General features: G+C 38.2%; 3 protein-coding genes across 9 annotated transcripts in view; 1 reads left to right on the top strand and 2 right to left on the bottom strand.

Moving 5' to 3' along the window:
- Positions 1 to 1242: 1242 nt before the first annotated feature.
- On the bottom strand, positions 1243 to 7460 carry LOC116930129 (E3 ubiquitin-protein ligase CBL). The gene is made up of 9 exons (XM_032937503.2): positions 6377 to 7460; positions 5803 to 5949; positions 5244 to 5375; positions 5004 to 5141; positions 4483 to 4702; positions 4220 to 4393; positions 2184 to 2326; positions 1768 to 1829; positions 1243 to 1639 (listed from the first exon to the last, which is right to left on the bottom strand). The coding sequence occupies exons 1-9, from the start codon at positions 6979 to 6981 to the stop codon at positions 1482 to 1484; spliced, it is 1779 nt and encodes a 592-aa protein (XP_032793394.1). The 5' UTR covers positions 6982 to 7460; the 3' UTR covers positions 1243 to 1481.
- A 286-nt stretch (positions 7461 to 7746) lies between these two features.
- On the top strand, positions 7747 to 9801 carry LOC123466262 (protein FAM50 homolog). 3 transcript variants are annotated; one of them, XM_045168447.1, is made up of 9 exons: positions 7747 to 7940; positions 8019 to 8270; positions 8361 to 8591; positions 8662 to 8838; positions 8909 to 8964; positions 9044 to 9090; positions 9146 to 9300; positions 9400 to 9554; positions 9654 to 9801. In XM_045168447.1, exons 2-9 carry the CDS (start codon positions 8091 to 8093, stop codon positions 9727 to 9729), a joined length of 1077 nt encoding a protein of 358 aa, XP_045024382.1. In that variant the 5' UTR covers positions 7747 to 7940; positions 8019 to 8090; the 3' UTR covers positions 9730 to 9801. The 3 variants fall into 3 exon arrangements, with proteins under 3 accessions (XP_045024382.1, XP_045024383.1, XP_045024381.1); XM_045168448.1 differs by having other exon boundaries at positions 8004 to 8270; XM_045168446.1 differs by having other exon boundaries at positions 7748 to 7940; positions 8060 to 8270.
- A 333-nt stretch (positions 9802 to 10134) lies between these two features.
- Positions 10135 to 13136, bottom strand: part of LOC116930128 (protein nubbin) — a 42778-nt gene continuing 39776 nt past the window's right edge. For all 5 annotated transcript variants that reach the window (XM_032937501.2, XM_045168442.1, XM_045168443.1 and 2 more), the window contains one exon: positions 10135 to 13085. In XM_032937501.2, the coding sequence (XP_032793392.2) occupies positions 12608 to 13085 (478 nt within the window). In that variant the 3' untranslated portion in view covers positions 10135 to 12607. The remainder of the gene's footprint in view (positions 13086 to 13136) is intronic.

The following is a 13136-nucleotide window of genomic DNA, read 5'->3' as shown; positions in this document are numbered from 1 at the left end:
GCAAACCGGTTACTTCAGTTTCATCTCCCCCTCAACCTTAATTTTTCTCCCAGGGATGTTCATATAAGGCTGGGTATTCGGTTTTTTTAAACCAAAAAAGTAAAAACAAATGCAGGGGAATTAAACGAGGATTACCCAAATTTTCTCTCAAAATCTACAAAAAGAAAGACTTCTCTTGGAATTCGATAAAAATTTACGCAACATACAATCGTCAAATTAGTTGTTTTCGAAATAAACGGAATCAAAGTAGCCTAATGTTAGCACCAACTTTGTTTATCCGTTTTCTGCGGTTATTTCAAAAACTATAAGCCCAACGGAAAAAACTTGATTTCCATGATTATCATTCAATTCTCAATCAAAATCGTGTATTTTGAGCAAAATTTTAAATTTGGCCAAAAATGAAAAAGTGGGAAGGGTATAGCCTTCCTACTTTCGTCAAAATCTTCCAAAAACGACTTCTCTTGGAATTCGACCAAAATCACTCGTCTCAATCAAAATTGAACGCTGATTTCGATTGAGTGATTGGTTTTCTTGTTGAATCAGCTGTTTAAAAAATAAAATAAAACAAAGTAATGTTACTGCCACAACTTTAGTTTTAGAATTTTATGTTCATTTCATAAACTATACGGCCAATTAAAAAATAAACTTGATTTCCGTGTTTATCATTCAATTCTGAATCGAAATCGTGTATTTTGAGCAAAATTTTAAATTTGGCTAAAAATGAAAAAGTGGGAAGGGAAAAAGCCTTGGGAAAGCCTTCCCAATTTCGTCAAAATCTTCCAAAACGACATCTCTTGGAATTCGACAAAAATCACACATCATAATTGATAATTTGGTTTTTAAAAAATACGTTACAGAAATTATAGCTGTTACCCCACGGTTACCATAGTTACTTTACGTGAAACAAAGTTTTCAAGCTAAACGCTATCTAGCGACGGACACAAACATGGCAAACCTAAAGTTGAGTTTAATTGTTTCATCCTTCGTAACTAAGGCATCTAAAAATCGAGTAACGTGACGTGAGAATCTGCCATTTTGTCAGCTTTACAAAATCACTAGTTCTGGAGCGGCTCCATGACAACCGACAAAACATCTATAACATTTCTGAACCACACCGAAACCTGTATTGAATCCCAATAACCGCAAACGCCATCTATTGAGAGAAATATAGTAAAAAAACGGGGACGTTGGAGTACTATATCATCTCATCTAGACAGAATCCCTATCGGGAAACAGAACTAGTTTCGTTACAAATAACTGTATTGGAATCAGAAAAAGATGGAAGATTGACAACTTCAGGCTAAAAAAAGTTCTCTTAAAGTTTTTTCAATTGTAGTAGGCCGTGGTTGAAATATATTGATAAATTCCGAATAACTGGTTGATACATGTTCAATATTCATAACATGGATAACACGGGCAGTACCGTGCCGACAATAAAACCTGTTCAGCATAGAAATTTGAAACACAGATTTTTCTTACATTTAATGGTTCTGATTTGCCAAGACATCCGAAGAATTGTCTTGCAATGAAAACAGAGTGGGGCAAGATCTACACTTCATTGCAGCTGTGGGAACACTAGATGAACGGAGTTGTGCTACTTTCAGGTTGACACGTGCCACTCCAGTTCTGGACTTCAGCGCTATACGAAGTGGTGGTAAATTAAAACCAAAGATTTGCATGTTACTAGATTCAATTGCTTTTTTCGCTTGAATGGTAATGATCTTTTTTGTATTTTCTCTCAAACCTAGGAAATATTTAGGAACAAACCTTGTTTGTTCACCTGATGATCAGCTGGGTGAATACAATCGGTCAACATATCAGTAGGAGATCTATCAAAGAAAAAAATTGCAAATTTAAGTAAAATTTGAAATCGAAATTAGATGCTAAGTTGACTTTATTAATAAGGATACTGCTCCATACTCGTCGCTTGTGGGTACACGCATCTTTTACGGTTTCTTTTCAACAGTTTTTTTTTTATTATTATTATGTCACCCTTCTTTTTTGGGCGGGCTAAGCCGGTCTGGTGTAATAGCAGACTAAATAACGTTAACAGAACAATGGAAACAAAAACTTACAGTAGAAAACATTTACACCCACAAATACATTTTTACGAATTTGTTTTTTGTGGGTTTTGACAGGCTGATAAAGGCACGTTCAGTAATGTGGCACATGCTGAAACGTACCTGATTTGCGATCGTCCCGATGATGTAATTGGCGAAGATCGGCGCGGCGGTAACGGCGGGGCCAGTGCCAGTGCAGAACAAATTGTAGATACAGAAGGCGGCAGAGATACACTATTTCTTTTTTTCGACATCAGGAAGGGTACCTCACAGAGATCAATCAGAAATAGTCCCGAGTAAATATCGTTTGAAAAATTAGGCCCAAGAAGAAAGAGGTTTGTAAAAACTATGACTATAGGTAATACTATACACGAGCCCATGCGTTTACCACTTTTAGGCTGTCTATCGTGGCGTGACTTCAATTGTCCGCTTACGATATGTTAAAAAAGTTTTAGTGCGACCGTCACATGCCAAACTACATTTCGTAAGATTTAAAAATAATTTAATTAGGCTATTTTAGGAATAACGCGATTTACTTCTTCGCGGGGTTCTTCGACTACTCCCACATTCGAGAAATATGGGCAGCCACTTTAATATGATATAGAAAAGAGCCATCTAATTGTCTATGGACTTCGTGCTTAATCATCATGAAGTAATTAACCTGTACACTTTTTCTGTCTGAGAAAAAGAAACGATAAACTCAAAAAGCTTATTCCTACTCACAACTGAATCTCGTATCTTTTGCCTGCCTTCCCTTATGTGCAGAAACCAATACCCCTGCAACTCGGAAGCGCATTAAAAAAACCCACTAATCGACTTATTGGTAGCGTCTAAATTGTTGACCATTCCAAGGTTCTTCTTCTTCCATAAAACATTAGTAAAAAAAATGTTTTAACATTCAAAAGCACAAGTAATCGTTCGAATATTACGGACATCACTGAATGCAGTAATCGAGTGACATAGTCTCTATACATTTAGAACAATTGCCAATTAGAATTCCAACAATTAAAGCAGAGGATTACGAATGGCCCCAGATTTTCTTTTGCCAGACAAAGGGATTTAAAGCAATCTTGCGTTTCATGCTGGAAGCGGACAACCTGAGTTGTTTAGGAGTTTGGTTTGGATGTTACAATTATTGTGGGAAATAGTTGGGATATTCTACAAAAATTCGAAAAAAAAAATTACTACTGAACATGCAGTTTTCTCATTAATAAACCACGACCATTCCTGTAAAAACACACCAACTCGGTAATGCACAAAAAAAAAAAAAACACATAATAATAAATGAATAAAAAAGAAAATGACCTAATGCACAAAAATCGAAATCGACACTTGTTTGTATTAAACACATCAAGTGCTAAGAAGAGTAATTGGCTGAACGAAGAGTTGAAACTTTAACAATGGGTCACGGAAGCGATGCTTTTGCGTGACTTACCATGGAGTGTTTGTCGAGGGCCGAACGATAGTTAATACTTAATACTAGGCAAAAGCAATTCAAAATATCCAAAAACATCCAAGGAGAACCAAGGGCAGTAAGAAACCATGAAATTCGACGTTACAAAACAATGGAAAAATGGAAAAGTACGAAATATACAGTAACGCAAATAGAAAGTGGATACTATGAATCCATAAACGAACGGTAGGTCGACCGATCCAGAACCCTGGCTTGATTGTATTTAATGACAGTGATTTATATTTTAAAAAAGAATAATAAAAAAAAAAAAAAAGAATAATCGAAGAAATAAGGCACATTCAGTGAAAACGCACTTGATCCCTTTCCCTGGCACCTCTATATCTCGTTACTAAATGTTACATGGTACTTTAAAATAAAAATAATAATAATAATTTAAAAAAAAATCACAGCTCCTCTCCGTTCTAGGGTATACAAAAAAAAACCATTTGGAAATATGATGCAGTCCAACCTAACCACAAGCAAGTTTCATAAGCTTTAACTAAAAGGAATTAAATCGAATTGACCTTGCCGTGACATTCAATAGCGGAAAATCAGGAATAGAAGGCAAAAGCTCAATCCATTTTAGACACCCATACGAGATATACGAATAGCGGGGCGAACAAAACATCACGAAAGCAGACAGACAGCGAAAGATAGATGAACAAGGAGAGTTACGCTTCATTCATCGATGTGCGATGCCTAGTACCTCTTCGTGTCCCACGGACTCATTTCCAATGGCAATATTGAGAGCACTGTTATTATTGGCTGAATTCAATACAGATCGAATGTTGTTCTTGCTAGGTTCAAATGGATCAACAACCACCAGTTCTGTTCCCTTGATTTCCGCACGACAAAAAGGACAGCCTTGTCCTTCAGATTCCTGTTACATGCCATTTCAAATCACAGATGAAAACTACTCATAAAAGTAACACAAAACAGACAAAACAATCAAATCAAAGAAGTCCTTACCTGCCATGATGAAAGGCAAGGTGTGCACAACAAATGACCGCAAGGTTCAATGCGCACATCTTTATCATTTTCTGCGCAGATTTTACACAACTGGAACGTAGATCCCATTTCACAGTAGAGCTCATACTGTTCCTGTGTCACTTGGATGTGATCTTCAGGCGTAGCAGCCACAGCCCAACTCAGATCAGGATTCACGGATCGTCCATCAGGAAATAAATAGCTTCAATGCAATTAAGAAGAGAAGTTATTTTACATGTTTGTTGTTGTGCACTGTAGTTTCCCCGACGCATTCTTTACGTTTTCCTGTTTTGCCACCTACTTTTTGACATTGTGTAACAGGTGTGTGCCCTACCATTCGTTTCATTTAGTTGTCTTTTAAAGAAGAGGGTAGCATGGATTAGAAATGAGGAATTACGAGGGAATCGAGATGAAGAAGTACGAAAACTTGAATGCGTCGAAGAATCTGCAAATCGTATCTTAAAATATTGTACTGAGAAAAATCGGCAATAAGTTTAACTTACAATCCTTCCCTGTATCCATCAAGCAGCGCTTGACAAAGAGACTTGTTCTGAGGAATTGTCTGCAGTATTGTTCCATCCGCCGTCACATATCCAATAGCCCATTGTCCCAGGCGGGTGCAACTTAGACGGAAAACGTAGCTATACAAAGCGGATAAAGATTGAACACAAAAATTTATTTTATTATTTAAATAACTGACATGGTAAATATTAAGGAAAAGGTAGCTTTAAACTTATGAATACCTTCCAGGTTTGTTTATGTATTTCTGCAATCTTGCTTTAACTTCGTCATAGGTCAGAAACGCTACGTAGCCTGGATGAGTGACGGCCAGTATTTGCCAGTTTCGTAACAAGGTGGACCACGGTTGAAACAACCTACAAAATACAAATGTGTTACCACAAAATATCGAATTGAACATCCACACTTTGTAGAATCAGCTATTGCCCAACCGTTTGAATTCCGCTCTAAACTACTACTGCCAGAATAAACCAAGTCAAAAAGGTCTAAATTGAATGAAGTTTTAAAAACTAAATAACGGGATACGTCAGCAACTAAGTCAGAAACTGATGTCAGTGGAAAGACCAATGGCACAGCAAAGATGATGAAGACCAAAAATGATCTCACTTGAGACACAATTTCATTTCAACTACACAACAATAATGGCAACTGATGGAAAGCTAGAATTGTACAATATGTGCGGAGACCGAAACATGGCCCATCGCTTCTATCACAATGACCGTAGACAAAATTATTAATCAATCACAGATTCACAAATGAAATTAGTGAGTGAATCAGTCTTACCGAGTAAACACATCAAATTCGAAGTTGGAGATGTAGTCATTGCATGTCAAATCAATAGTTGATTTTAATGCCATGGCTTCTAGTCCGGAACTGATCGGGTGAGCTTCGTGCAAAGTTTGGCGAAAAATCTTCCATGCCACTATAGTCCTGTAAGATAATGCATTTTTAATACTATGAACGATTTAATAAGGTGACGAAAGCCATCCCTGAAACGGAAATACTATAGCCTATCTGCCAGGATTTCCTGAGGTAAATTATTTAGAATTTATCGCGTTTTGTATGTTAGATTAGAACTTTCCTAAACCACAACTTCGTCCAATAAACCAAATGCAATACATCAAATGCTTTTAAAAACATAATTTCCTTTTATGTTCTGAGACTGCTTGAGCCATTAAATATAAAATTCTCTTATTTTCCACATGAAATGGCTTTAAATATTGAAATTAGCCATATTGAAATAAAAGAGCAACTCGATAGACTTGCTATGGCAAATGAGGAAACTTATTACACAGAGAAAATGTAATAGAAAATGAAAGTTCAAGTAGTTGCTTAGCAAGTACACAATTAAGTTTACCTGTCTTCAAATGAATTTCTCCAGAAGTCTGCAGCATCACTTTTTGTAATTCTAAATTGCCCACCGGCAAACATTCCACCAGGGAAAAGGGCTTTCAATTCACTTAACATGTGACTGAAAACCAAACTGAGCTTTGTTAAATTGCGGCGATAATGAGAATTTTCATCAAACATCTTTTCCTTTCCTTCTTTAAAAAGTTTGATTGCTTGCTTGCACTTTCGCATGAGATTCTCAATGAACACTTTGAAATATTCTTCATTGTTCAGCGCAACCATATTGTCCTCATACTTTGTGTAGATTAGACGGAGATGTTGATAAGTGTCTGGAAGTATGTCAAGGATGAATGGAGGAGAATTCTTCAGGTTCATTTTAGAATGCTGACAAAGTTTGACTACTTTGTCCATAAGTTTCCATGTTTTTTCAAGTGCTCGACGGTCTATCATTAACTTAGGGGGTGCAAATGCACCATGAAGCTTTGACAAGAGGGAAGTTATGTTCTTATTTTGCTGTTGATTTTGCTGGACATTGGGTACAGCCTGCTGTTGATGCGGACTGTGTCTTGATGCCATGCTCAGTTTGTTCTGTAACCGTTCAGCTAAATCCATGAATTACAGGCGATACATAGAAAACGACATGTCAAATTCGATATCTTCTATACAAGTTTTTGCAGATGACGTCCCTAAAAATACACCCGTCACTTCTCCCGAAACTCAATATCGACACAATTAGTTAAGGCAAAAAACTTTCCTTGTGTAAAAAGAGCCAGTGTTAACTTTTCTGTCACCCGAAAAACAATTGCCCCACCGAAAAAACTTGCGATAACTGCTTTCAAAACTCACTTGTTAATCATTGAACACTTGAGTCTTCTACCCTGCACCCTTACATTTATTGCACGACCGCCATGTTGCAAGAAGACTTATTCTCCAAAGACACAGTAGAGTGGATACCATCGCACATCGCAGTACGAACCAAATACTTTGGTAGGGGAGAGATATAAGAGTTCGGAAACGCTATGCATGAAACCATGCACTGCCTACTAGCTACTACTCTACTAGAGTGCCTATCTGCCCTCGAGCAAAGTGCAACAAAAAACGTCATAGCCTACCCCTTTCTACTGGAAAGACTGAGTTTAATTTGCCAAGACCGGGAGATGGCGCTGTGGGCCCAAGTGCTTTTGCATGGGAAAGAGCCAAAAATTTGGTACGTAAGTTACTAGAGCGCCAGATCATTCAAAACATGGTACCATACTGGCGCGACGGTGGCGACCGGTTGGCTTAAAAATTTTGAAGCATTTAAAATCAAATTTGAAGTTTTGTTTTTATCACTAGATGGCAGAGCGGGGATAGCGCTATTTTACTGGTAACCTGGCAACCAACACGAATCCGAGACCGCAGTAAAAACGAAAAAAGTGCAGACAAGAATTCTTGGAGTGCAAGTGTGACGGCAAATAACAACAAAAAGGATCTTTTTGTATACGGCGAAGAATTTTTGACGGCGTCAAGACAAGGGTTTCAAAAACAATACTAGTGAAATCTTAAAGAAATTTTTTTTTTAGTTGTTTAAGGTAAGACTTCTTGTTTGTTTGATTTTCTGTTATTATATGGTTTTTAGTTATCATCAGAAATAGTTTTTGGTGAAACAGGGAATTCTAAGTTGGTTCTTGTTTGATGCTTACTGTTCCAGATATCAAACAGGCAAAGCAACTTCATCCAAAATGGCACAATACAAGGGTGCTGCAAGCGAAGGCAGCAGGGCGATGCAGATGATGAAGAAACGGGAACAAGCGCAGGAGGAAGTTGAGTTTCGAAAAAAGAAAATTGAAGAGGAACTAAAACTGTCTGGAATGAAAGACAAGTTTGCTTCACATTATGATGCAGTCGAACAGCAATTAAAGGTTTGTTTTAAATAAGACAGGCACAACAATCATTCAGCTGTTTTCTTAATTTATTCCAGACTCAACAATTGTTTCTTTCATTTATTCTAGACCTCCACAATTGGTTTAGTGACCCTAGATGAAATGAAAGCAAAGCAAGAGGTGATAGTTCAAGAGAGGGAGAAACAGCTGGCTAAAAAACTCAAGGAAAAAGAACGAGAAATTGAGAGAGAATTGGAGGCCAAACGAGCGGAAAAAAAGAAACAAAAGCAGCAAATTAAATCGCTATCTTTTAAATTAGATAACGATGAAGAAGAAGAAGAGGGTGACCAAGAGGAAATTGTAAGTTCAAGCACTGGTAATTGTAACTGTATATGCCATCATTCATAAAAAAATGTGTTCATGTTTGTAGCAAAGTGCCCCCTCCCCAAAGATATTAGCTGATGAAAGTGAATCATTAGATAAAAGTGAAGAGGAACCTGCGGCAAAGAAAATTAAAGGTAATAAAAACCCTGATGTAGACACGAGTTTCTTGCCTGACAGGGACAGAGAAGAAGAAGAAAATAAACTTCGCGAGGAGCTTCGTCAAGTACGTAGCTCAAGATAGTATACGAGTGTGAACATAATAACATCCTTGGTTAAAATTACAACTATTCCAGGAGTGGGTAACTAAACAAGAAGCTTTAAAACAAGAACCCATAGAAATTACCTACAGGCATGTAATTTTTATTATGTTTTATACAATATTCGAATCACACAAATTTGTAATTAACACGTTTATTTTTTAAAATTAGCTATTGGGACGGGTCGGGTCACAGGAAAACGACTCGCATGAAAAAAGGTGATTGTTGAATTATTTAAATGATATTGTCTCTATAATGTTAGTTTTTCATTAGGAAACACGATTTATCAATTTTTGCAGCGCTGTCTGGATTCACTAAGGAAAGATTTCCATGAATTGAAAACAATTTCTGCAGATCAATTGATGTATGTGAAAGAGGATCTCATAATACCTCACCATTATTCGTTTTATGATTTTATAGTCACAAAGGTATCCCCTCGAAATTGAGATATAATTCTCGGTGTCACGAGAAACGTATCTATTTATTTATTATGTTTTATTACTTCATTTAATTTCAATGCTTTTCAGGCAAGAGGAAAAAGTGGTCCTTTATTCAGTTTCGATGTTCATGACGACATCCGAATAGTAAGCGATGCAAGCGTTGAGAAAGATGAATCCCACGCTGGCAAAGTACTGCTGAGAAATTGGTATGAAAGAAATAAGCACATCTTCCCAGCATCCAGGTATAGAATTGTTTGTTCTCATTGCATTTGCTTATTTTTAAGGTTTAACAGCATACCTAAATGAGTTTTCTAACATACTACATACTTTGTATATCATAGGTGGGAGCCGTATGACCCTACAAAGACATATGAAAAATATAGTATCAAAGATAAGAATAAGAAAAACGCGCCCTAAACGTGTGTTTGATGGGAGGCAAACCGCCAATCCATATTTAATATTTGGATCAATACATTGTAATAAAATTTGCTCCCGACCCACGTTTTTCTGGTTGGCTCGCTAATAATTGAGTCGTAGGTCCAGATTTCAAAGTAGGCGAAAGACTGCGATTCTTGCTGCCACAAAAACGACATTGTCTCAATTGGCAATGTTTGCACCGGTGGTGGTAGGCAAAGCTCAAATTTAGCATTTCTTACGCTCGTGCGAAGCCGTTACGATTCTGCATAGTTTCGGCTATCGTCGTCTTAGTAAGCACCAAATTAAACACATAAAAAGAAAAACTAGTTAAGTGGATAAAATAACAGAACATGTTTGAACTCTCTGGTTCGCTTCAAAACCAGAGAGAAAATCAAAGAAAAACAGTTAATACAGAATGATGTATTTTTGCTTGTTTCCACGACTGACAACAGAAAAAAAAAACATTTCAAATTTCCATCCAACGCAATTTTTAGGTCTGTACAAAAAAAAAAAGAAAAACACAATGGGACAGATTACAGGGGAAAAGCACGAAGGGTGACGGTGGGGGTGGGTTTGAACGGGGGAGGAGAGGGCGTTCTTTGTCATATACAACATTTAAAAAAATAATAATAATAAAAAAGAAAGGAGGATAATAGAAGGGGATTTGATAGGTTTTACAATACTACGTAATGCTTGCCGGCTGCGAGTACGTGCTTTCTTGGACTCTAGAGCTTTTCTTGCCTTCTTACACGCCAGCTGAGAACTCAACGGCTCTGCAAAACATCTGCTAGAGCACTCAAACGTTCGAGTTCGTATAATCCAACTACCACCAACGAACCCATTTTTCAAACGAGAATTATATATATAAAAAATAAAAAAAAAAATGGCAACCGATTCTTGGACGATTCTAACCATCAAAACAAATCCAATCATAAAAACCTGATGTACGGGAACCAGTCCCCCATAGACCAGCCACTGTGAACGAAACGTCATCAAAACAGGATACAAATGTACAAATTTTTATGTATAGAGAAATTGAAGAAGATCAAACACTTGGAAACAAGACTGTTTTTTTTTTGTTGTTTGTTTTGTTTTTACACAGATAACGTTCCAAACCGGAACTAAATCAACTATTCTTGTTAAAAACAGTTTCCTCCTTTTTTTTTCTCTTTTCCTTCTTGCCAAAGAAGACACGACATTTGCTTTCATAGTACTTTTCACACACACACACACACAACTACAATAAAAATGAACAGTCAACAGACACTAGACAGGATGGAGAAAAAAAAAAAAAAATGACACAACTATTAAATTTCCACAAGGATACAATGGGATTTTACAAGCCGTGCGACGGGATCGAATCGGCAAAACTGGTGTAAGAATGCCACGTGTTTTTCTCATAGATTTCTATCTTCAAAAACAATCTTTCATTCTGTCGGCAGGGATTGACTGAAAATAAACAAATTACAGAAGAAAAAAAGGGGGGGGGGGAGTGGGATTTCGCAATGTACGCAGAAAAACACCGTACCCGAGGAACATGATAATAGGAACATTACGAGCTTCTTAAGGCCAGCCAACCCACCATTTTTTTTTTTTTTCAACCCATAATTATTTGAATAAAAACATGGGCAGAAATGAAACACAACACGAATGAAAACAAAAAAATGTCGACTGGCTCGTCATACAACTCGTTTAGGTTTGTCTCTTTTTTTCCATTTTCAGGGCGTGTAACAATCGACATTTAGACCAGAACGCGTGAGATACAAAAAAAAAAACATGTTGAAAAATCGAGGGACAGAATCAATCACGGGGATTAAGTTGTCAAAAAAAACCAACAAACAGAAGAATACATTTGCATCGAAATCTTGTTATGAAGGTGCTGGTTACGTTGGCGCTTTAAAAGCATCAGATTCAATCTTTCATTCATCGCGGGTCCGACTCTGTCGAAGATAAACGAAGGTGTGTTCCATACATTTCAATTGATCAGGTCGTTCCGAGTGCCACAAGTGAGGGAGGGGGGGAAAGAAAAGAAGAAGAATGACATCATTGACGTCTCTCATAGAGCGTGTGGCGATGGTTCTTGTTTGAAAAAGGTACGGAACACACATGAAGAAACCCTTTCGAACGAAATGGACCACACACACACACACACTGAACCTAACATCTGCTAAAGCAACCTGCCAAACATTTGAGGAAACCTCACTGCCGAGAAACGAACGACCTCATTCTCTCATTTCAAAACAAACAAGTGATGACCTGACCGCAACGTTTGTTCACTGAAATTAGCCGCCAACCAAATGTGTTTTGTTTTTTGTTTTTTTTTGGCAACAGACATCGTCACAGCAAAGGAACGGTGCATTGTTTGTGAGGAACTATAGTTTTGCTGCTCCTCCAACAACATCAGAGGAAACAATTAAAATACTTTTGACTTGACTATCTACACACCTTTGTTTTTGTTTTTGTTTTTTTATCTTTTTCTTTTTTTATCTCTCTCTGTCTCCTTCATCTTTTCATCCTCCTCCCCCCCATCGAAAAGATCACATTTGTCTATGATAGTTGTCACGTCATCATCGTCGTTATCACACGACCATCAAAAAGAGAACAGCTGACATTTACGTCTCTGGAAGGGAGAAGAAATGGGATTTAAAAAAAACCAAAAAAAAAACAAAAACAAAATGAAAAAAAAAAAACAGCAAAAAAGAATTTCATAAATAAAGAAACACACGCACACACACACACACACACACACACACACAAAGAAGGAACTATTTTACGTAGGACTTGAACAGGAGCGGGGAGGGGGAGGGCTCAAAACGAATGCCAATCGTTAATCCGTCACCCACTTCTCACTACCCCCCTCCGGCGCTCACTGCAAAGTTCATTCGGTGGGAATTGTAGCCGGACCCGTCGAACCCAAACCGAGCCTAGGATTGTACGTCAAAGAGAGGGGCAGAGGTGAAGAGGAGGACGTGGGCGAAGAGCGCATGCCCATCGCCATGTTCATGGCCAGCTGGTGAGACGACATGGACGTCGGCGGCGATCCGCCGCGCGGATACGAATGGGCAGTCGTAACGAGAGACAGAGGTACGTTGGGTGGAGTCGGTGGATCGGGAGAGAGCGGCGAAGAGCCGAGTCCCGTCAGCGACGATGGCGGCGTGATGGACGCAATCGAAGCCAGCATGGCCGCCGTGTTAGGCGGAGTCACCGGAATGGTGGGAGTCACGCTGCCGCCACCGCCGCCTCCGCTGCTATTGTTGCCATCGCGTCCACCCGATCCGCCAATCCCACCAGGCCCAGATGGGCTCGGACTTGTCATCCCGCTGCTCGGCGGATTAATTCTCTTTTCCTTTTGGCGTCTGTGACAACGAGGGGAAATGGAGTTGGCGTTTAGAAAAAAAAAACAGAAA

The sequence above is a fragment of the Daphnia magna genome, linkage group LG1 (assembly GCF_020631705.1).
Source record: "Daphnia magna isolate NIES linkage group LG1, ASM2063170v1.1, whole genome shotgun sequence".
In the NCBI taxonomy this organism is placed as follows: domain Eukaryota; kingdom Metazoa; phylum Arthropoda; class Branchiopoda; order Diplostraca; family Daphniidae; genus Daphnia; species Daphnia magna.
The sequence above is the reverse complement of the archived record's forward strand: the minus strand, read 5'-3'. Positions and strand labels throughout refer to the sequence as shown.